The sequence below is a fragment of the Triticum urartu genome, chromosome 3A (genome assembly GCF_056163025.1).
Source record: "Triticum urartu cultivar PI428250 chromosome 3A, HENAU_Tu73, whole genome shotgun sequence".
NCBI lineage: Eukaryota > Viridiplantae > Streptophyta > Magnoliopsida > Poales > Poaceae > Triticum > Triticum urartu.
In genome coordinates this window covers 5580523-5602242 of record NC_141875.1, presented here as the reverse complement: position 1 = coordinate 5602242, position 21720 = coordinate 5580523, and the positions used below count along the sequence as shown (strand labels likewise).

At 44.4% G+C, this 21720-nt stretch overlaps 1 protein-coding gene and 1 pseudogene across 1 annotated transcript; one reads left to right on the top strand and one right to left on the bottom strand.

Moving 5' to 3' along the window:
* Positions 1-208: 208 nt before the first annotated feature.
* LOC147977597 (cysteine-rich receptor-like protein kinase 34) lies at positions 209-6298 on the top strand. The gene is made up of 6 exons (XM_087516401.1): positions 209-1235; positions 2008-2246; positions 4913-5120; positions 5210-5465; positions 5734-5875; positions 5964-6298. The coding sequence occupies exons 1-6, from the start codon at positions 323-325 to the stop codon at positions 6135-6137; spliced, it is 1932 nt and encodes a 643-aa protein (XP_087372527.1). The 5' UTR covers positions 209-322; the 3' UTR covers positions 6138-6298.
* A 7736-nt stretch (positions 6299-14034) lies between these two features.
* Positions 14035-16122, bottom strand: LOC147977596 (disease resistance protein RPM1-like; annotated as a pseudogene).
* Between the last annotated feature and the right edge of the window lie 5598 nt (positions 16123-21720).

Here is a 21720-nt window from a genome sequence, read left to right as displayed (position 1 = left end):
TTCAGAATCCTGATTGATGGAGACTTGGCCCTCAAGAGTACTACTAGTATCACTCTAAAAAAGGAAAACAAAAGAGTACTACGAGGCAATGCGATTACTGCCATCATCACTTGAATTAGTATACGACACAAGGCAACCTAGTTTGCCCTGGACACTGTTCATATACTCCTTACAGTGAGTTGGCGGTGGAACGCGTCTTCCACGCATTTACTGTATCTTTAGCTGTCTGCGGCATGGCTCCTCCTCTGCGCTGTACGCATCTGGCTGGCTGGACCTTCATATTGCCATCGTGCTGTTAGGCTAGCTCATAGGAGTACATGACATGATACACCTCGAGTTCTTGGCCATGGCGCCCGGTTTCATGCCGAGGCGCCTGATCGCCTTCCTCCTCATCTTTTGTGTCCTCCGCCGGGGGCAGGGGGGCAGCACAACCTCGCCGGGGCAGCAGTCCCTGCTGTGTGGCTCGCAAAAGTACGAGATAGGCAGCCCCTACGACGACCACGTTCGCTGGCTTCTTCCCAACCTTACCGAGTCCGTCATCCAGGACGGCGCCATTTCCGGCTGGGCTGACGTTGGCAACGTGGCCAGCGACCCTGATGATGGGGTGGGTTGCATGGCCATGTGCTACGCGGACCACGGCCGGGAAGACTGCGCGCAGTGCCTCAGGTACGCCGCCGGCCGGTTCCTCCAAGGGAAGGACTGCCCCAACGCCAGGAACGCGTCCGCCTTCTACGACACCTGCATGGTATGGTACTACCAGCTCTCCCCGGTGGTGGGCTTCGGCTACTTATCCGTGGCGGTCAAAAGCGATTTGGGGCTTGACCTCACCGGCAGCCAAGATGTGGTGAGCTTCCGGAGGAAGCGGAGATTGCTTCTGCAAGATCTATCTAGCCGGGCGATTGCGTCCAAGCAGTACGCCGCGGCCAGCAGCACCAGCTACTACGGCAGCGCCGTCCAAAGCATCTACGGCCTTGTCCAGTGCCAGAGGTTCCTGTCCAGAGAAAACTGCAGCTGCTGCCTCAACGAGTTGACACAATATGTTGCGGGTCATCGCAGCACCATGACTATAGGCGCGGTCAAAACTTACTGGTGCTACATCAGATATGGGACGGAGAAGTTCGATGATTACATCTCCGAATACATGGCGACGCCGCCGTCGCCCAACGACGCTTGGGCAACAGCACCCGCCATGGCACCAGCGCTGGCGCCGGCGCCACCACCCCACAAACACAAAGGTGAGATCCACAACACAACATTTCTGCTCCTCAAGCTCCATAACTTTTTTCACGATACACCAAATTATTTTTCAGATCCAACAGCCTAGATATATACGGCAATGCTACACTACGATTCGTGTCTCTGTTGCCCTGTCTCACATGAGGATAAGGTCCACCCCAGGGTTTTCGGTACATCTTAAAAAATAGTTAAAATTGTATTAAAATATACATATAATTGTAAATTTTATGATATTATTCCTCATATCTTACTTTTCTTATAGTGATTTTTTGTGTAGTGGTTCAATATGGACATAAATATATGTATATCAAACGTAAATTCTAAATATAATGATGTAAGAAAAATCTCAGATTTAAAATAACTTATTCTGCAAACCGAATGATACATACTTGTACAAGCTCTATGCGGGGATTCCTCATTAGACATGAGCGCTCTGGCATGTGAAAGCGTGTGAAATGACTGAAGAAACGGTCGGTGGGGGAGCGTGGAGGCATGCGCTGGGATCCATCTAATAAAAAGGATTATGCAGAAGCAGAACCTGGGAAATACCTGCAGACCAAATTACCCATATTAAAATGTCTGTAAAAAAATACTAAAATAACCATCTAATCAGCTGTTCATCTTGTTTGATACTACTTTGTTCTAGAGGTGGTAAGATGTACCCTAAAAAAATCTACAACTCATTTAGCTGTTGATCTTGTTTGATACTACTCTGTCCTATAGGTGGTAAAATGTACCGTAAAAAATCTACAACTCATTTTTGCATTTGCAGGGAGGCAACGATGATAGGAGTTATCATAGGTATTCGCAGCGGCAGCATCGTCTTGGTGACCGGGATTATGCTTCTTCTCAGGTACCTCTTCCGTGGGAGGTTGTCCCGTGTGCCTTCCAGGCAAAGCATACAACTTGGCAGCTCCGCGCCAATGCAGTTTTCAGCCAGCCAGCTCAGGGACGCGACTAACAACTTCACTGACCCTCTAGGCAGCGGTGCATTCGGTACCGTGTACAAGGTACCCTCTCCGTTTCCTTTTACATCCTATATTAGCTTTGTCTTTAGTCAGACTGTTTGAAGTTCTATCAAGTTTATAGGAAAAAAACATCATTATTCAGAGGAAAACGTTCGACAATTTCAACGAAATTTCACAATGTTTCATGGACGACCATGTCTTCTTCCGCGTTGCATAAAGAGAGTCATTGACTCGCCCATCCATGTACGTGGCCCCTGTTCGTGGCTTTGTGCCATTCCCAATGACCGTGACTTCTGTTCGGGAGTTCCCAATTGCCCACTTTCTTGTCTTCTCCGTTTCAAGAAAACTACGCCGCGGCGGCGGCGGTGTCACACCCTCAAACTTTCGATTCTGGTGACCGCACAAGGACAGGGAGGGAGATGAATTTGGGGCTGTTTGGTTCTAGGCCTTTCACTGCTATACTTTGCTACTTATTTTTTTTTTTGCCAAGCTTGTCTAAGGTTAGCTCAACAAAATGAAAGCTACAAATTGGCAAGATTAAGAAAATTTTGCCTTACTTTTTGAGTATATGTCATGTGGGGTTCTAGTATGGCAAAAAACATGTTGCCTAAAGGTTTGTACCAAACAACCTCCTAAGTTGATCAAACTTGCATAACTTAATAATCATAGGCAGCCTTAATCATAAACCAAACAGCACCGAAGTCTCCCCTCGGTGCCGCAACTGGTGAGGGCGGCAACGCCAGGGCCGACTCTGGGCTGTGGCCAGGAGTGCGGGCACCTAGTGCCCAACCCAAACAGGGGACCATTCTTTCTTTTTAGAAAAGGAGGAAGACCCTCGGCCTTTGCATCTGGACGACGCGTGCATCCACTTTATTAATTATATAGGACCCTAAGAAGTGTCACGCGTGTGGCACAAAACAATTCCGCCCTGATGTTTTATGATGGCAACTTTACTTATCCGGAGATGAAAACTTTAGTTGTGAAGTATGGCAACTTTCTGCTTGGATGGCGAGTTTCAGTTTTTTTGGGGTTTCATTTCTTTGGATGGCAATTTTAGGTGTAAAAACGTCATGGCAGTGTTACTTCGTGCCGCACGTGTCACACTTATCATTTGAATATATATCTGCAAACACATAACATGAAAAATACCTGGAAACAAACAGAAAACGTAGCAAACCCAACACATTAGGGATAGAGATACTCAGCGGGTCATTTATGCGGTGAAAAGTCTAATTGCTTCGGTTTTCTCCACCAGAAAGCACACTGCCGCCACCTCCTCTCGTTCTTCTCCCTGTCTTCTTCCATGCTATAACTACCCCAACGACAGGTCCCCGGAGTGCGGCAGTGACCAGAAACACCACATCAAACACCGTAGCATGCAGCGACGACCAGCTACGTGGGTAGCCATCAGGGCCATGGTGAGGCGAGTGCCAAGGCTGACGATGGAGTCCAAGAGTTCGCACGGGGACTCTGAAATGCGCTGGTGTTGAATAGCGCTGGTGTTGTCGGAAAAGAGACGAAGCAGTGGCTGATGCAAACGTCCAGCACTAGCACGTACGGCCGATGTCAACTATTGACTATAGTTCCAATACTACTAGTACTCTAGTAGATTAGATTCCTTTCTTGACATGAGTAGAGAGTGAAATGTGTCATGAGTCCGTTAACTCAAATTGATTGCATGCTTTAGATCAATAACTCGGGACTTGATTAATCTAGACCATAAACTCGTTTATTTGATCAAATAAGGCCAAAATCAATTTTGGATTAGAAAGACCGGCCATGTGACTGCCTCATCAGCGTACCTTTGATCGCTCTCTAATTGACTAATATTTAGAGGGTTCTTTTCACAATAGTGGAACTGATTTATTTATTTTAAAGGCACGAACTGGTTGGGATTTGAAGACAAGAGCTGAGGGTACAACAAGGGATTGCTAGCCACTAGACTATTACTACCTCCGTCCTGATTTACTGGCCCCCTTTGAATTTTGTGCTAAATTTTGACCTTAGATTTAACTAGTAAAATGCTAATGCACGTAATAAAAAGTAATATCATTGAAAACTATGTTCAAATACGAATACAATGTATATTTTTTGGTGACATGCATTATTATTATTTTAGTTAAATCTATGGTCAAAGTTTGATACAAAATACTATGAGGACTAATAAACCAGGACGGAGGTAGTAATTGATTCGTTTATAATATGCAGCTCACATTATGTACAAGTACTACAAACTGTTAAAGCTGGATTAGCTGAACACTCATCTCAATAAATAGGCAGTTGCATCTGTTTTTTTTTTCACGTGAAAGGGCCTAGTGCGTTGTTATGCCGATGGAGCCAATATAAGTAGCAATCCACGCAGACTATGCAATGCATGTATATTGACACTCAACACAAACCAGTTGACAGCCTAGTGGTTAGCAAACCCTTGTTTTGCCGCGAGTCACGGTTAATGCGCACCCTTTCTTTTATTTATTTTCCTCGCTAGTGATCGGATTATATGGCCTAAATTGATCAAATCCCAAGTTGTTGGCCTAAAGCGTGTAATCATTTTGAGTTAATGAACTAATGATGCATTTTACTCAATAATAATGTATATGCATGCGCCTATGAACAACACAAGAAGCACTTCCCGCTCGTATGTAGTACTATTAGTCATCACTCGTTCATCATGACCAAGGCCCTTCTCTGTTCTGTCCACGCACCAGGGTACAATGGGAGGGAAGGAGGTCGCCGTAAAGAAGCTTCATAGCAAGGATGGTGTCGTAGGGGCGGCCTTCACTAGCGAAGCCCACATGCTCATGGCGTTCAAGCATAAGAATCTTGTGAAGCTGCTGGGGTACTGTGACACAGGCGACGACAGGTTGCTCTGCTTCGAGTATCTCAGTGGCGGAAGCATCGATAAGCTTATCTATAGTATGGATGATACCACGTGCCAACATCTTCTTAACATTGTTCAGTTAGACAACCTCTTTACAGATGAGACGTCCATGTTTGTCATGCAGAGGGAAGTGGGTACGTGCTAGATTGGAGCGGACGCTACAAGATTGTGCAAGGAATATGTTCAGGCCTGCACTACCTACACCACGAACTAGACCATGAGCAGAACATCGTTCACCTGGATTTGAAAGCGAGCAACGTACTGGTCAGCCGCGGCGATGGGGGAGACATCACCTGTGTGAAGATCGCCGACTTTGGCCTCTCAAAGTTCTTCAAAGCGGATCTAACACACTCGTACACGGAGCAGGTCGTTGGTCTATTGTAAGTCCAAGTATCTTGTCAAGTGTTAACATAAATATATTGTTACATATATTTATTTATTTTGAAAATAGTCACGTACTGTGAGAGGGATAATAAGTTAATAACCACCTGGAGCTGCATGTGACAATAAACCGTCATTGGATGGTACTATTCCGTTAGATTTTTGCTGAAGTAATTATGTAAGAATGTCATAGCTCGAATGATAAAATGTCAATCTTGCTGAACACAGCCTATTTAACATAAGTGATCTGGTGGACGATGAATGCAGGGCGTACATGGCACCGGAATACGTCTGCAAGGGCAGAATTTCACCCAAGGCCGATATATACAGCTTTGGCATTCTTATTCTGGAGATAGTCACTGGGCGATGCGCCAAGGTGGGCGATTCTTCGGGCGACTTCATCACCTGGGTAGGTACCCTTACTCAACGATCTCCTACACTTCCAGTTGTCGTCAACTCGTCATGTCATGAGACACATTCTTTCTGTCTGCAAGCAGGTTCATGAGGAGTGGAGAGGAGACGTCCGAGCTCTCATGGATGTTGATGGCCTGCCGGGCGACTCTATCACACAAGCCCGCAACTGCATCGAGATAGCGCTGGACTGCATCCAGGAAGACCCCAACAGCAGGCCGGACGCGGCAATGATAAGGCAGAGGCTCTCGCATGTATGACGGCGGCGGATGTGAAGAAATTGATTGTTTATGTGATGTGCTGTCAATCTGTCATTGTTACCGGGCACATTTGGATGACGGCAAAAGTTTGTTCTTTGTTAAAGTCACTGGTTTGCATTGGGATCGACGAATTTGATGTATTCAAGACTTGTATTTTTTCATGTGTTGCATGATCTGCTATTTGGAGAAACCTCTTCATTTTTCAAATGGCTCTGGCATAACCATGTGCAATATTGAATGCATCTCGCATTTCTCCATCTCTCTCTGTTCAAATTCCTAGATTAGCATGTATAGTACCGATCTTTTGCATTTGAAAGTTCAGAAAATAGCGGATTGGTGATTAAGGTTGCCATTAATTCAGGCTGGGCGTTCGGGTTTATCAGAAATGTTTGGGTCAGGTAATTCGCCTTATAAAATTTTGGGTTTTATAAAACTAGCATGATGGCCCTTGCAAATGCGAGGGCAATGTCTGAGAGTGTCTGGAAAATGTTCCGGACGCGCGTGCACCGCGGGAATGAGTCTGGAAAATGTTCCGGACGCGCGTGCACCACGGGAATGAGTCGAGCCTTATTTTCGCCTGCCGAGAATTGTTAATTAATTATGAATTAATTAACGAGTCACTTACGGAAGTGCCATTTTCCCTTACGAAGTGAAGACTAACGAGCAGATGCCTCCGGAACACTGTCGTTCAAGTTCCTTCCCGGGAGAACGACAATAAGGTTTTTGGGGAGCATCTCGATGCGACTGCTACGGATCCGTCCCCGTCTCCGTCCGCTTATACTTGCACTACTTCCCCTGCATCGACTCCATGGGCGACGACGAAGCCACCAAGAAGAAGGCCTCGGCGTCGGCCGAGGTTGTCGCTGCCGCCGCCGCGTTGGTCTAGCCAACCGGAGGGTATGACTCGTTCATCCCCTATATACTCGTTCATGTGCTGGTCGTATAGTTGCTGTTCATAGATGTTTTCATTTTATGTACTGTATGTGCTCACATGCTTAGGTGTCGGTATGAGATGCATATCATATTTGTCATGTTTACTGTATACTCGTGGATTAGATTAGTCAAAAATATGCTAATCTTTATATAGAATGACAAATTTCGGGACATCGTTTTTATTTTGCCTTTGCTGTGTTGCGCCTCCTTCTAAGCACTCAGTTTAACACTCGGTAGATCAGATTGTGCAAAGGAAAAAAAACCCGCCTGGTACACATACTATAGCATCAAAATAACTGTCGTTATATGTACAAATGCTCTGTGCAGCGTTGCCTCATCGTGTCGCGACGGTCTTCAATTTCATTTCGTGGACAAGAGATGGCGTCCGCTGTGCCGCCGGTGTGAAGGGTCTCGCGGTGCCGCGGTTGCCGTCTGTGGTGGTGGGGGCGGCGGCGTGTCGCCGACGTACTCCAGCCGCCTTTGGCCGTGCACCGGCCGTCCCTGGGGCGACGGAGGTGGCCGTAGCAGACGTGAGCCTCTCTCTTCTACATGTACGGCAAATCAAACGTAATGAGTTGCAACGAAAAAGAAGATATTTTTTTTGAGAATATAGTAATCTAGACGCTCTTATATATATATTTTAGGAAGGGAGTACATACAAACAACACGATCGAGTCGAGAGCGATTAGCAGTAATAGTTACCATCGTCGGCATCATCGGCTGCCGAGCAGATGAAGGTAGCAGCCAGGAGGATGACTAGGAGCGCCAGGGTGTGCGCCCAAGAAAAGGAGCCGCTCGCCATGCCCATCTTCTCTCGCTCTCTCTCTCTCTTTCTGAGTGTGATGCTTTTGCTTCGATGTTCGACCAGAGCAACCTGGAACCAATGAACCAAACCGGAGCTAGCCAAGCATGTCCACTATAGCTATGGATCACGTCGCATTGTTTTATAGTGGTGGAGGTGCTTGCCACCGGTCTCTCTCATGGCAACCAGAGCTGCAACGGTCAAAGTGCCAGTCAAAGTCCTCTACCGCACGCGTCAGGGCAATGTTCTCACAGACCTTTCGCACCCTACGCGCCTGGAAATTCCTTCAGCAAGTGTTGCGCCGATTTTGGGCTTTCAACACTTTCTCGAACAAGGCAAGGATTGACAGTTTCGTCAACAAAGCAAAGAGACAGATTGTGCTGGAATTTTGTCTATTTTGGGCCTATCACAATAACAGTTTCATAAATTTCTAATAAATTCTAATGGCCCACTTAGACCATTTGTGCAAGGCAAGAGGTGGTATAAAAGTTTAGTCTTACATTGCTAGTTTAATGGGAGTTGGACCTCCTTATAAGGGAGGTTCTTTCCCCACTTGTACGAGCATGAGAACAAGAGGGATATCCATGCGCGCTCCTTCGCCGCCCGCCACGCCACGCCACGCCACGCCACGGGTTGCGGGATTGAGCCGAGCCGATATCTAAATTTTTACCACGCACTACGGGTATACGAAAGGTCACACGGAAGCTGAAATCGCCTCCGTCTCTTCGTTTCGCCTCCCGTCGCTGTTGTCTTCCTCATCCCGACTTGCGGCATGCACTGCAGGTCGGGACAGTAGGCCTCCGAAACCGCACCTCTTTGAGTCCTGTACGGGAGAAGGGTGATAAGGTTTTTGGGAAGCGCTCTGCGCGACTACTGACTGACTCCTTCGTCACGGACGCCCCGGACTCCGACGTCGACAACCTCCTCGACGACATGGCTGCAGAGGACACCGACCCCAAGTCCAGTGCTACTGCTGCTGCTGTCACGTATGTGTTCTTCTTTCTGTTAGATATCCCGCGACAGTTTCTCGTGCTAGTACTTACCTAAATATGTGAGGTTCTATCTCATATATGCAACTAGTTCTATTGTCTGCTATAGATATAATAGGCTACGGTTCATATATGCAGAAGCTATTTACCTTCTCTCTGTCAGAACGCATGACTTGTTTTATCTCTACTATATTAGTTATGCTTTATCTAGTATTTTTGTTAATAAAATCATTTGGTAAATTGCTCATATTTCCAACAATCCAAAAACCTTATTATAGGCAATTTACCCCAAGTGATTTTGCTACTTCCATGAGACCTCCTATGTTTGAGGGTATCCACTATAAGAGGTGGCGCATGAGAGCAGTCTTATGGTTTCAAACCATGAGTTGCTATGACGCCACTCTCGGCAAACCTGAAGGGGAGCTTGATGCTCAACAGGCACAAGCCTTTTAGAAAATGGATACTCTATTTAAGGCTGCTCTCTTGAGTGTTCTTGGTGAGAACATAGTTGATGCTTACGCGTTAATTGATAATAAAAAAGATATGTGGGATGCACTCGAGGCCAAGTTTGGGGTCTCGGATGCTGGCACTGAGCTGTACATCATGGAGCAATTCTATGACTACAGGATGACTGAAGAGCGCTCCGTGGTTGAGCAAGCTCATGAGATACAGTCATTTGCTAGATAACTTGAGCACTTCGGTTGTATGCTACCGGACAAGTTTGTTGCCGGAGGTATCATCACTAAGCTTCCTCCTTCATGGAGGAACTTTGCTACCTTGCTGAAGCATAAGAAACAAGAGTTTTTCGCCCCGGATCTCATTGACACTCTTGATATGGAAGAAAAGACGAGAGCAAAGGACACACGTGCTCGAGGTATTGAGGGAGGATCTAATGCCAGTATGGTATAGAAGAAGAACTTCCAGCCCCACAAGTTCAAGAACAAGGGCAAGTTTGATGGTAAAGCAAAGTTTGATGGGAAGAACAAGGCTGTGCAACACACGAACTTCATGAAGAAGAATGACAAGAAGAAAGGTGTGTGTCATGTGTGTGGGGATCCTGATCATTGGGCTCCTAGTTGCCCCAATCGCTATGACAAGCGTCGCCCTGGGAAAGGCGGCAAGACCGCTAATGTTGTCATTGGAGACACTGACATGAAGGATGATGGGTATGGTATATTTCCCACTATTCTTTCAGTATGTCATTCTCCTGATTGGTTGATTGACACGGGTGCTAATGTGCATGTATGCGGTGATATTTCCATGTTTTCGTCTTATCAGACCGCATGGACTTCAACCGTGCTGATGGGCAATGATTCAAGTGCTTCTGTTCGTGGTGTTGGCACGGTCGATCTGAAGTTTACTTCAGGGAAGATCGTGCGGCTGAAGAACGTGCAGTATGTCCCCTCCGTAAAAAAAAATCTTGTTAGCGGATCTCTTCTGTGTAGAGATGGCTACAAGCTTGTCTTTGAGTCGAATAAATTTGTAATATCCAAGTATGGAACCTTTGTTGGTAAAGGCTATGAGTCAGGAGGTCTGTTTTGTTTATCCTTATCAGACGTTTGCAATAAAGTTGTTAATCATATTTGCAACAATAGTGAATCCAATGTGTGGCATTCACGTCTTTGTCATGTTAATTTTGGTTGCATGCCGCGACTAGCGAAGTTGAACTTAATCCCTAGTTTCACCACTGTCAAGGGATCTAAGTGTCAAGTGTGTGTGCAAGCTAAGCAACCTCGTAAGTCTCACACGACTGCGGAAACGAGAAATCTTGCACCACTAGATCTCATACATTCAGATCTATGTGAAATGAATGGTGTTTTGACAAAAGATGGAAAGAAATATTTCATGACGTTAATTGACGACTCCACTAGATACTGCCGTGTGTATCTTCTGAAGTCTAAGGATGAGGCTTTGAACTTTTTCAAGATCTATAAAGCTGAAGTGGAAAACCAACTTGATCGAAAAATCAAGAGGCTTAGGTCCGACCGTGGTGGAGAGCATTTTTCCAATGAATTTGATGCTTTTTGTGCGGAACATGGTATAATCCATGAGAGGACGCCTCCCTATTCACCTCAGTCAAATGGGGTAGCCGAAAGAAAGAATCATACTCTAACTGATTTGGTTAACGCCATCTTAGACACATCGGGTCTCTCCAAGGCATGGTGGGGGGAGGCGATATTGACGGCATGTCATGTCCTAAACCGAGTTCCCACAAAGAACAAAGAGATAACTCCATTCGAGGAATGGGAGAAGAAAAGGTTAAAACGCTCTTATCTACGAACATGGGATTGTTTGGCGAAAGTCAATGTTCCAATTCCAAAGAAGCGGAAGCTTGGACCAAAGACTGTGGATTGTGTTTTCCTGGGATATGCTTTTCATAGCATTGGCTATAGATTCTTAGTTGTAAAATATGAGATACCTGACATGCATGTCAGTACGATCATGGAGTCGAATGATGCGACTTTCTTTGAAGATATCTTTCCCATGAAGGATATGGCTACCCCATCTAATCAGGAGATGCCTAGTTTATCGAATCAGGAACCTGTTACAATTACCGAACCTACAATTTCGATGGAACACTTTGAAAGTCCTGTGAAGGAGAACAATGAAGTTCCTATTAGGAGCAAGAGACAAAGGACTGCAAAGTCCTTTGGTGATGACTTTCTTGTGTACCTCATAGATGACACTCCCAGTTCTATTTCAGAGGCCTATGCATTTGAAGATGCTGACTACTGGAAGGAAGCGGTTCGTAGCGAGATGGATTCCATCTTGGCGAATAAAACTTGGGAGATAACTGATCGTCCTTATGGGTGCAAACATATAGGATGCAAATGGGTATTCAAGAAGAAGCTTAGGCCTGATGGTACTATTGAAAAGTACAAGGCTCGGCTCGTGGCTAAGGGATATACCCAAAAGGAAGGTGAAGACTTCTTTGATACTTACTCACCTGTGGCTCGACTGACCACTATTCTAGTTCTACTTTCACTAGCTGCCTCGCATGGTCTTCTCGTTCATCAAATGGATGTTAAGACTGCTTTCCTAAATGGAGAGTTGGACGAGGAAATCTATATGGAACAACCAGGCGGGTTTGTACTAGATGGTTAGGAAGGAAAAGTGTGCAAGTTGCTGAAGTCTTTGTATGGACTCAAGCAAGCATCTAAACAGTGGCATGAGAAGTTTGAAAAAACTTTAACAGCCGCAGGCTTTGTTGTAAACGAAGCTGACAAATGTGTACTATCGCCATGGTGGGGGCGAGGGAGTTATCCTTTGCTTGTATGTTGACGATATACTGATTTTTGGAACAAATCTGAATGTTATTAAGGAGGTCAAGAATTTCCTATCTCGCTGTTTTAAGATGAAGGATTTAGGAGTGGCTGATGTCATTCTGAATATTAAGTTGTTGAGAGACGATGATGGTGGGATTACATTGCTTCAATCTCACTATGTGGAAAAGATCTTGAGTCGCTTTGGCTATAGTGACTGTAAGCCCTCTCCAACACCTTATGATGCAAGTGTGTTACTTCGAAAGAATCGAAGAATTGCTAGAGACCAATTGAAGTATTCTCAGATTATTGGTTCGCTTATGTACTTAGCTAGTGCTACAAGACCTGACATCTCTTTTGCTGTTAGCAAACTGAGTCGGTTTGTCTCAAAACCAGGAGATGTGCATTGCAAAGCTCTAGAAAGAGTTTTGCGTTATTTGAAAGGCACTGCGAATTATGGAATTCACTACACCGGGCAGCCAAAGGTGCTTGAAGGGTATAGTGACTTACTGGATCTGAGATGCTGATGAGATAAAGGCCACAAGCGGTTATGTATTCACTCATGGAGGTGGTGCTGTTTCTTGAAAGTCTTGCAAACAGACCATCTTAACGAGGTCAACAATGGAAGCAGAACTCACAGCACTAGATACATATACGGTCGAAGCAGATTGGCTTCGTCGGCTCTTGAATGACTTGCCGGTTGTTGAGAAACCTGTACCGGGTATCCTTATGAACTGCGACAATCAAACTGTGATCACGAAAGTGAGCAGTTCAAAGGATAACATAAAGTCATCAAGACACGTTCAAAGAAGGTTAAAGTCTATCAGGAAAATGAAAAACTCCGGAGTTATTGCATTGGATTATATCCAAACGTCTAAAAATCTGGCAGATCCTTTTACTAAGGGTCTATCACGTAATGTGATAGATAATGTATCGAGGGAGATGGGTGTGAGACCCACAATATGAGTTGTTCACAGTGATAACCTATTCTTTGTGATCGGAGATCCCGTGAATTAGATGTGCAAGACAAGCTGTTGGTCAACTCAGAGGAGAGTATCCTTACTATTCAAAATACCACTCCATGAAGATGCAATACTCTCCTAATCTGCATGACAGGTTGATGTATATCTTAATGTGTTCTAAATGGCTTATTTAAGCAAATTGTGGGATACAAGTCTGATCATGGGATTGGCGAAGTCAAATGTGACGTCCCAAACCTAAAGAAAGAGAAAACTTGACTAAACTATGTGCCTCATAATTGACGGCACAACCTTCGAAAATGAAACTACAATTAAAAGAAGATTCTAAGATTCTAATCTCGTTAATGATAGCCCCAGTATTGCCTTGAGTTTCTCTCTGGATAGCTGTAACCACTTCCTTGGCATCTGAAGAAACCACAAATTAATGGATATGAAGGTCCTGCGCTAATGAGACGGCTTCTCTACATGCTATAGTCTCAAGGGCCGCTGGACAAATACCCACAGAATTCTCGGTTTTAATTGCTTCTTGCGTCATCTAGTTGTAGAAAGCTAAGAACCTACAACTGTACAAGCAAGCGCACAATTGAACTGTTAACTGAAATATGAATACAGAAACCGAGTTTAGATGGTTGAGAAGGGATGACAGTAAAATAAAAGTTGTCCATACTGTCGACATGACATCATCCAATAACAGGATAAAGCTAGACGACCAGCTCCATACAGATAAGTCCACTCAAGAAAGCAAGAAAAAAGGATAATATTGCACATGTAGCGTTCACAAAACATCACATATCTGTGCGTGCTTGCTTTTGGCATCGCTCGCAAAGATCGAAGCACTAATAAAGGAGAAGTGCTTCACCGTTTCAAACTGAAAAAATACAGAGCAGTGCAAAAACCTTTGCGTCGCCAACTAACAACCCCTGCCTGCACTCAATTAAACTCAACCCGTCTCACATGGCTAATTTTCATCCAATCTTCATCGCATTCCTTTGATTCCTCATTTCGCTGAAGCTTCAGTGTCAGCTCTTCAGAAATTCCGTGCAGTAGTAGATACTCGAGGGTTCTAAGATGCTCGATGCCGTGAGGAAGATCCTTCAATTCTGGGCAGTCATTGAGTAATAGGTCAACAATATTTTGCATTGCACCTTGTTCAATTGTAACTCTGTTGAGATTTGGAGCATCCCATATCACTAGTGCCTTGAGTTTTGGAAGTGACGTTGCGCGGAAGTGTAGCTCCTTTCCATCATAAGCGTTATTAAGGACAAGTTTAACTAAGCCATGCAAGCCCAAGAGGCATGCAAAAGAGTCTTCATGTAATTTGGACCAACTCAAATGTAGATCAGTGAGGTTAATAAGTTTTGAACTGGATGAGACAAACTGGGGTAGAAATCTTTTGTCCAGCTGCGCTAATATGTCAACTTTTGAAACAGTTGGTGGTAAGCAAAGTGCTTCTAGCTGCAGGACCTCCCTTTGATCAACTGCAACAATTGATACACGAACAAGATGAACCATTTTTGTGATCGCCCCACACAAATATGCACAATGACCATGCCTGACTTTACTGATACCAAAAGTTCTTAACTTGGTCAAACATCCTAGTTTATACAACACCTCACTGCTAGCTTCGATAAATTGCAGGGCCAGCAAGTCGGTCAAATTGCCGATACCCTTAGGCACCTAGATCCCATCAAAAGCAAGAACTCTCTCGTCAGCTACAGCCGGAACAGTAGTCACATACAGGTATTTCAATTTTCAAAGTGTGGCTACTTCCACTGGAAGCACCGATAGCATATCATTGCAAGCATCAAGGACTTCTAGATTCTGTAACCTTCCTATTTCTTTTGGGAGATATTCAATTTGAGTATCTCGAAGACCTAGAAAACGCAGGTTGAACAAGTTGAAGACCATCTTGGGTAGTCTCTTGATTTGAACTCCTTGCAGATCCAATGTTGACAGCAAGTTTACAGGTTTGAGGAAAGCTTGCAGAGAATCAATTCTCAGATGACTCGTGAAAACATGCAGAGAGCGGAGACTTGGTGCACACAACAATGGGGTCAGCTGTTCTCGGTCGAAAAGTCCTTGAGCCATTGTAAAATTGGCAAAAGGATTCTTCTTCTGATTTAGAGAGAGCAAGAACACGGATAATGTCATGTATTCGGCATCTGCGAACTCGGCCACACCAATTCCGCTCGACCACCTGCAGTAGGCTTCTGTTTACAAGTTCGTTCAGGTAGCCCTCTGCCACTTCCTCCAATGTTTTGCTCCCTGTTTCTTTAATGAATCCATCTGCGATCCAATGCCTGATTACCACTTTTCTTCGGAATGGATAATCCTCTGGAAATATTGTGCAGTGCAGAAAACAATTCTTCAGATCAGTTGGAAGATCCTCCAAGCTGACTTTCAGAACAATTCTTCAGAACAGTTGGAAGATCCTCGACTAGGTAGTATGACACCCAGCTCGTGAAGGCCCGATTCCTGCGAAAATCCGTGGTGCTATCTCGATCGTCAAATCTGATGATTTGACCTAGGGTTGAGGTTTCACCTAGGTGGCCAGCCAAACCAACAAGGAAAGCTATGTCGTCGAAGACAAAAGTCTGTCCCGACATGAAAGTGACGTATGCACTGATTTTCTAGCATACACAGATCTCCATCGGATCATTGTGACTACGTAGCGGGACCATGGGCCACCAATGATGGAGTCGATTTCGGCAAATCTTGGATAGGGGGCCCCGAGCAAATAGCCTTGATGTGATGGTAACAGAGACAAAGGTTTTACCCAGGTTCGGGCTCTCCTAAGAGATAAAACCCTACGTCATGCTTGTGTTTTCATTTGGGATGGAGTAAAACCGCATGTGATCTACCATGAGATTGTTGTGCGTCGTCCATGAGCCCTAGCCCTTGGATTATATAGGCACCCAGGGGGTGTAGGGTTACTACCTAGTCGGTTACATACAAGGTAAATGTGTTGTAGACGACCTCTATTGGAGTATGCATGGGCGCCTTCCTTCCGTACGCCATGGGCCGCCTCGACGTGGCCCATCAGTGAACCGACATGGAGTCCTCGTCCTGGCCCACCTGGCCAGGAGACGACGTGGTGAGTGACCCTAGTCTGGGACACCGTCACAATATGTACAAACAATTGTGAAGCTGATTATGAAGTTTATGTTAAAGATCAAGTGGAATGTTCACATGGATGCACAACACAAAAGATTGAGCTACAATTTGAATTGTTTTTAAAAATCAATTTTGGGGATCGATTAGGAACCAGGCTCCCAATACATTGTCATTTCTTGTGACTAAACTAATTGGAGCAAGCTTTTTGTTTTTTAATTATCTTCAAGATTCTATTACATCCGCACAAAAGAGACTTTAAGATTCTATTAGAGATGTCCTTACACCCACAAACAAAGGTTGGGAGCCACACATGGTACCCTATATACCTAAATCTAAGAGACTCATCCCACTAGCTTATTTATCTCAAAATGCGAGCATGCCATCACTAGTAGAAAAGAGGGATTTGGTTCAGGCCGGGTCAGCCCATTAGTCCCGGTTCAGTCCAGAACCGGGACCCATGGGGGCATTGGTCCCAGTTCGTGAGGCTAGGGGCCTGCCGGGCCTCGTGGGGGCATTGGTCCCGATTCGTCATGCCCCTTTGGTCCCGCTTGGTGGGACGAACCGGGACCAATGGGCCTCGCTCCTGGCCCACCACTATTGGTCCCGGTTGGTGGCTTGAACCGGGACCACAGGCTTCCCTTTAGTCCCGATTCATGCCACGAACCAGGACCAATGAGGTGCCTATATATACCCCTCGCCCGCGAGCAGAGCACCCTAGTGCTCTGTTTTTCTCTGGCCGGCGAGGGGAGGGCTTTGTGGTGCTCTAGCTCACCTCCTATGCACATGAGGTGTTCGATGAAATGCCCGAGCCACACTAGTTAAGCTTTCTCCTCTCGAAGCTCGACCTCAAAGCTCCATTTTCCTCGAGATTTGTCTAGGTTTAGCGGCCCATCAGGTCCCACTCCCGTCTTCACTGCCGTCGATCGCCCGCACCGATCTCGTCGCCCGCACCACCGTGGTGAGCCTCTTGTTCTTATCTTCTTTCTGAAAGAAAAAATTCTTACTTTAGATAGATACTTGTCTAATTTTCTTACTTTTATTATTGCTTGTTATTATATAGTGCGATGGTTTTGGTATCCGCCCCCGTCGGCCCTCGTCCTGGCTATGATTCGGATGTGGTATATAATATTATCTTTTTATAACTATATGGTTCATTTATTGTTTATGACAATTATGCCGACCAACGTGACATATATTTTATTTATCTAGGAGGTAGTTGAACCGGAAATTCCAACTGACCCTATTGTCGAGAGGTTAAATTTAGTTGAAGAAGAAAACAATTACTTGAAGGAAAAAAATAAAAAAAATTGAGGAGGAGAAAATGATATTGGAGTTGCATGTTGCGGATGTCGTCGATGATCACAAGATCAAGATGGATGCAATGCGGTTGAAGATGAGAAAGATTAGAAAATATGCCATTCATACCGAGGCTTGGTATCATTATGCCATTGGATCAATTGTTACCTTGGTTGCGATTATGATCACATTTGTTTTCGCATTGAATTTTTTTACATAGTTTCAATGTATGGTTTAATTAATTAGATGCTCTGGAGAGCTATATGTTGTTAGATGAGAACTATGTATGTACTTTGGTTTTAATGTGATGATGAACTTCTATTAATTTGGTCACTTAATTATCTATTCATGATGTTCTGTAATGGTTTTTGACACACTTAATTATATATAATGCACGTAGATGAACCGGCAATGGATGTACGGTGACAGACACACCTCCGAGTACATTAAGGACGTGCATGATTTTCTCGAAGTGGCTGAGGCAAACAAGCAGAATGGTTTTATGTGTTGTCCATGCCCTAAATGTGGGAATACGAAGTCTTACTCTGACCGGAAAATCCTTCACACCCACCTGCTTTACAATGGTTTCATGCCATACTATAATGTTTGGACGAGGCACGGAGAAATAGGGGTTATGATGGAAGACGGTGAAGAAGAGGACGATGACAACTATGTGCCCCCTGAATACGGTGATGCTGCAACGGGGGAAGCTGCTGAAGATCAAGAGGAACCAGACGATGTGCCCAATGATGCTGCAACGGGGGAAGCTGCTGAAGATCATGAGGAACCAGACGATGTGCCCAATGATGATGATCTCCGCTGGGTCATTGTCGATGCAAGGACGCAATGCGAAAGTCAAAAGGAGAAGCTGAAGTTCGATCGCATGTTAGAGGATCACAAAAAAGGGCTATACCCCAATTGCGAAGATGGCAACATAAAGCTCGGTACCGTACTGGAATTACTGCAGTGGAAGGCTGAGAATGCTGTGCCTGACAAAGGATTTGAGAAGCTACTGAAAATATTGAAGAAGAAGCTTCCAAAGGATAACGAATTGCCCGACAGTACATACGCAGCAAAGAAGGTCGTATGCCCTCTAGGATTGGAGGTGCAGAAGATACATGCATGCCCTAATGACTGCATCCTCTACCGCGGTGCGTACAAGGATCTGAACCCATGCCCGGTATGCGGTGCATTGCGGTATAAGATCAGACGAGATGACCCTGGTGATGTTTACGGCGAGCCCCCCAGAAAGAGGGTTCCTGCGAAGGTGATGTGGTATGTCCCTATAATACCACGGTTGAAACGTCTGTAGAAACGAAGAGCATGCCAAGTTGATGCGATGGCACAGTGAGGACCGTAAGAAGGACGGGAAGTTGAGAGCACCCGCTGATGGGTCGCAGTGGAGAAAAATCAAGAGAAAGTACTGGCCTGAGTTTGCAAGTGACCCAAGGAACATATGGTTTGGTTTAAGTGCGGATGGCATTAATCCTTTCGGGGAGCAGAGCAACAATCACAGCACCTGGCCCGTTACTCTATCTATGTATAACCTTCCTCCTTGGATGTGCATGAAGCGGAAGTTCATTATGATGCCAATTCTCATCCAAGGCCCTAAGAAACCTGTCAACGACATTGATGTGTTCCTAAGGCCATTAGTTGAAGAAATTTTATAGCCGTGGAATGGAAATGGTGTACATACGTGGGATGAGCACAAACAGGAGGAATTTAAACTACATACGTGGGCTGGGGGGCACGGAGACTATGTATGCTGGAGAGAGATGGGGAGGGGAGGCTCGGTCGCCGGAGCCGGAGTGGCCGAGCTCGCCGCCGGCGAGCCCATTCGGATTTGGGGGAGGAAAGGACATAACGCTTTCTTTCAACCGCCCAGGGCCCATAAGCCCACATGTCTTGCTAATCTTTCACCTTGTTGCATCGACATTTTTGTGGTCCACACTTCTTCCCTCTCAACAGAAATCCCACAGTTTCTCAAAAAAGAAAAAGAAAAACAGAAATCCAAACAGGATCTAAAAAAACAGAAACCAGATTTTCTAAATAAAAAATTTAACTCCATATTGATCTTGTGGAGAAGAACATGGGTGTAGCCATGCAGCTACAACTTTTTTTTTGCAGGAAAACTTTCAAATTCCAATCGATTCATTTTCAATCATGACAGTACAACAAACACCAGAAATAAAAATTACATACAAATCCGTTGACCATCTAGGGAAGACTACAAGCACCGAAGCGAGCCAAAGGCGCGTCGCCGTCATCACCCCTCTCCGGAATCGGGCACAAATTGTTGTAGTAGACAGTTGGGAAGTCGTCGTGCTAAGACCCCATAGGACCAACATCCCAGAACAGCAACCATCACCGATGAAAAATAACGTAGATCGAAAGGATCCAAATTAAAGAGACAACTTGAACTCTGATATCTTCTTGTGAGATCATGGCAATGTTAGCTCTTCTTCCAAAAGAAGCTTTTCGATGCAAACTCGGGGTGTGTCTCGGGCGGGGAGCTCCTCTACAGCGCCTTACACATCAAAGTGCTCATAAATTGCACAGGGGTGCGCACATGGGCCGCAGCCTAGTAGGCTCACCCGTTGACCCATGCGTTGGAACGTTCATTAGCCCGCCTCCCGCTCGCTTGCCTCAGCATTTCCTAAGCAACGCCTGTTGCACCCGTTAAGTCTTTCTACCATCGGGCGCATACCCCCACTTCGCTCTAGGCCAACCCATATACTACCTCCGTTTCAGTTTACAAGTCCTACATGTATATCTAGGTTGTCAATTTTATCACCTTAATATAAACTATGTAACATAAAAATTATATCGTTTGAAAATAGAATATCTGAGTTTATATTGGTATATTTTTTGTAATATATGACTTGTATTAGCTTGGTCAAATTAACGACCTGGAGGTACGCGCACACCCTGTAAACTGAGAGAAGCAGTACCTTATTCTTCTGTTTAAACTCCAATAAAGGTGCGGCAAAAAGGGGTTCGAACTCGTACCCTCAGCGCTGAAAGGAACCGTGGTAAGCACTATGCTAGCTTACTGCTGGTGCACATTTGCTTTTATGTTTCCTTTTATCACTTTCTTCATTTTTTCAAATTTGTTGGTCATTTTCCCGACGTTTTTATTCGGATTTCTTTTTTCTTGTTCTTTTCCATATGTTTGTTTTCTTAAATTGTGATTTCTTTTCTAAAGTCGATGAACTTTTTTTTTGAAATTTGTGCTTTTTTCAACTCCATTAAATTTTTCAAAAATCCATGAAGTTTTTTAATCGATTATTTTCATATTTGTGAACCTTTTTAAAAATTTATGAAAGTTTCTTAAAACCCGATGAATAACTTTTTTGAAATTCCATGAATTATTTTGAAATTTGATGAATTTTTTTAAAAGTAGATGAACTTTTTAGATGATTGTGATTTTTTTGGTAAATCCATGGTTCATATATTTACAATTTTTCTAATTGTTTTCGGAATTTTTCTAAAGTGAAAAGTTGACTGGTGACTGACGAAATAAAACCGAAATAAGAAAATTGCGTATCGAGCAGCCGAGTCTGATCGAACGAACTCCGCTGGCCCGTGACCTGCTAGGGGCACGCGTGAGAGTATGTCTCTGGCGCGTAAGGCTGGCGTCCAGCCGCGCGGGAGACTACGTCCTCGTTTTCTTTTATTTTTTAAGTTCGTTTTTTTACTTTCGTTTAAACTTCCAAACATTTTAAATAAATATATTCTATGAATTATAGAAAAAATTGAAAGAATTTTAAACAAGCATTTAAAAAATGTTGAAATTGTATAGAGAAAATATTTCACACGTGCATGAAAAATGTATGCAAAAAATATACAATGTGTGTGAAAAAAAGTTGATCATGTATTTAAAAAATGTTATATTTGCATATACTACTGTAGTTAACGACACGTGCTTTGCACGTCTTTGCACCTCAAGGTCCTGTTTGGATTAGCGTTTCCTCATGTTCCTGGCCGGTTTAAAATACAGGCATCTTCCATCGTTTTCTTTCCAAACAGAAATAAAATATTGACTGTAATTTACACCTATAAAATAAATACAGATGTATAAACTTACACCCATTTCAAACATGACCCAAGTCAGAAATTTATTTATTTTTCAATTGAGGAGGAACAGTTTTGCCCAAATCTGTTTGGCTGTACGAATACTCAAAGGCCTAGTTGTATTTCTTTCCT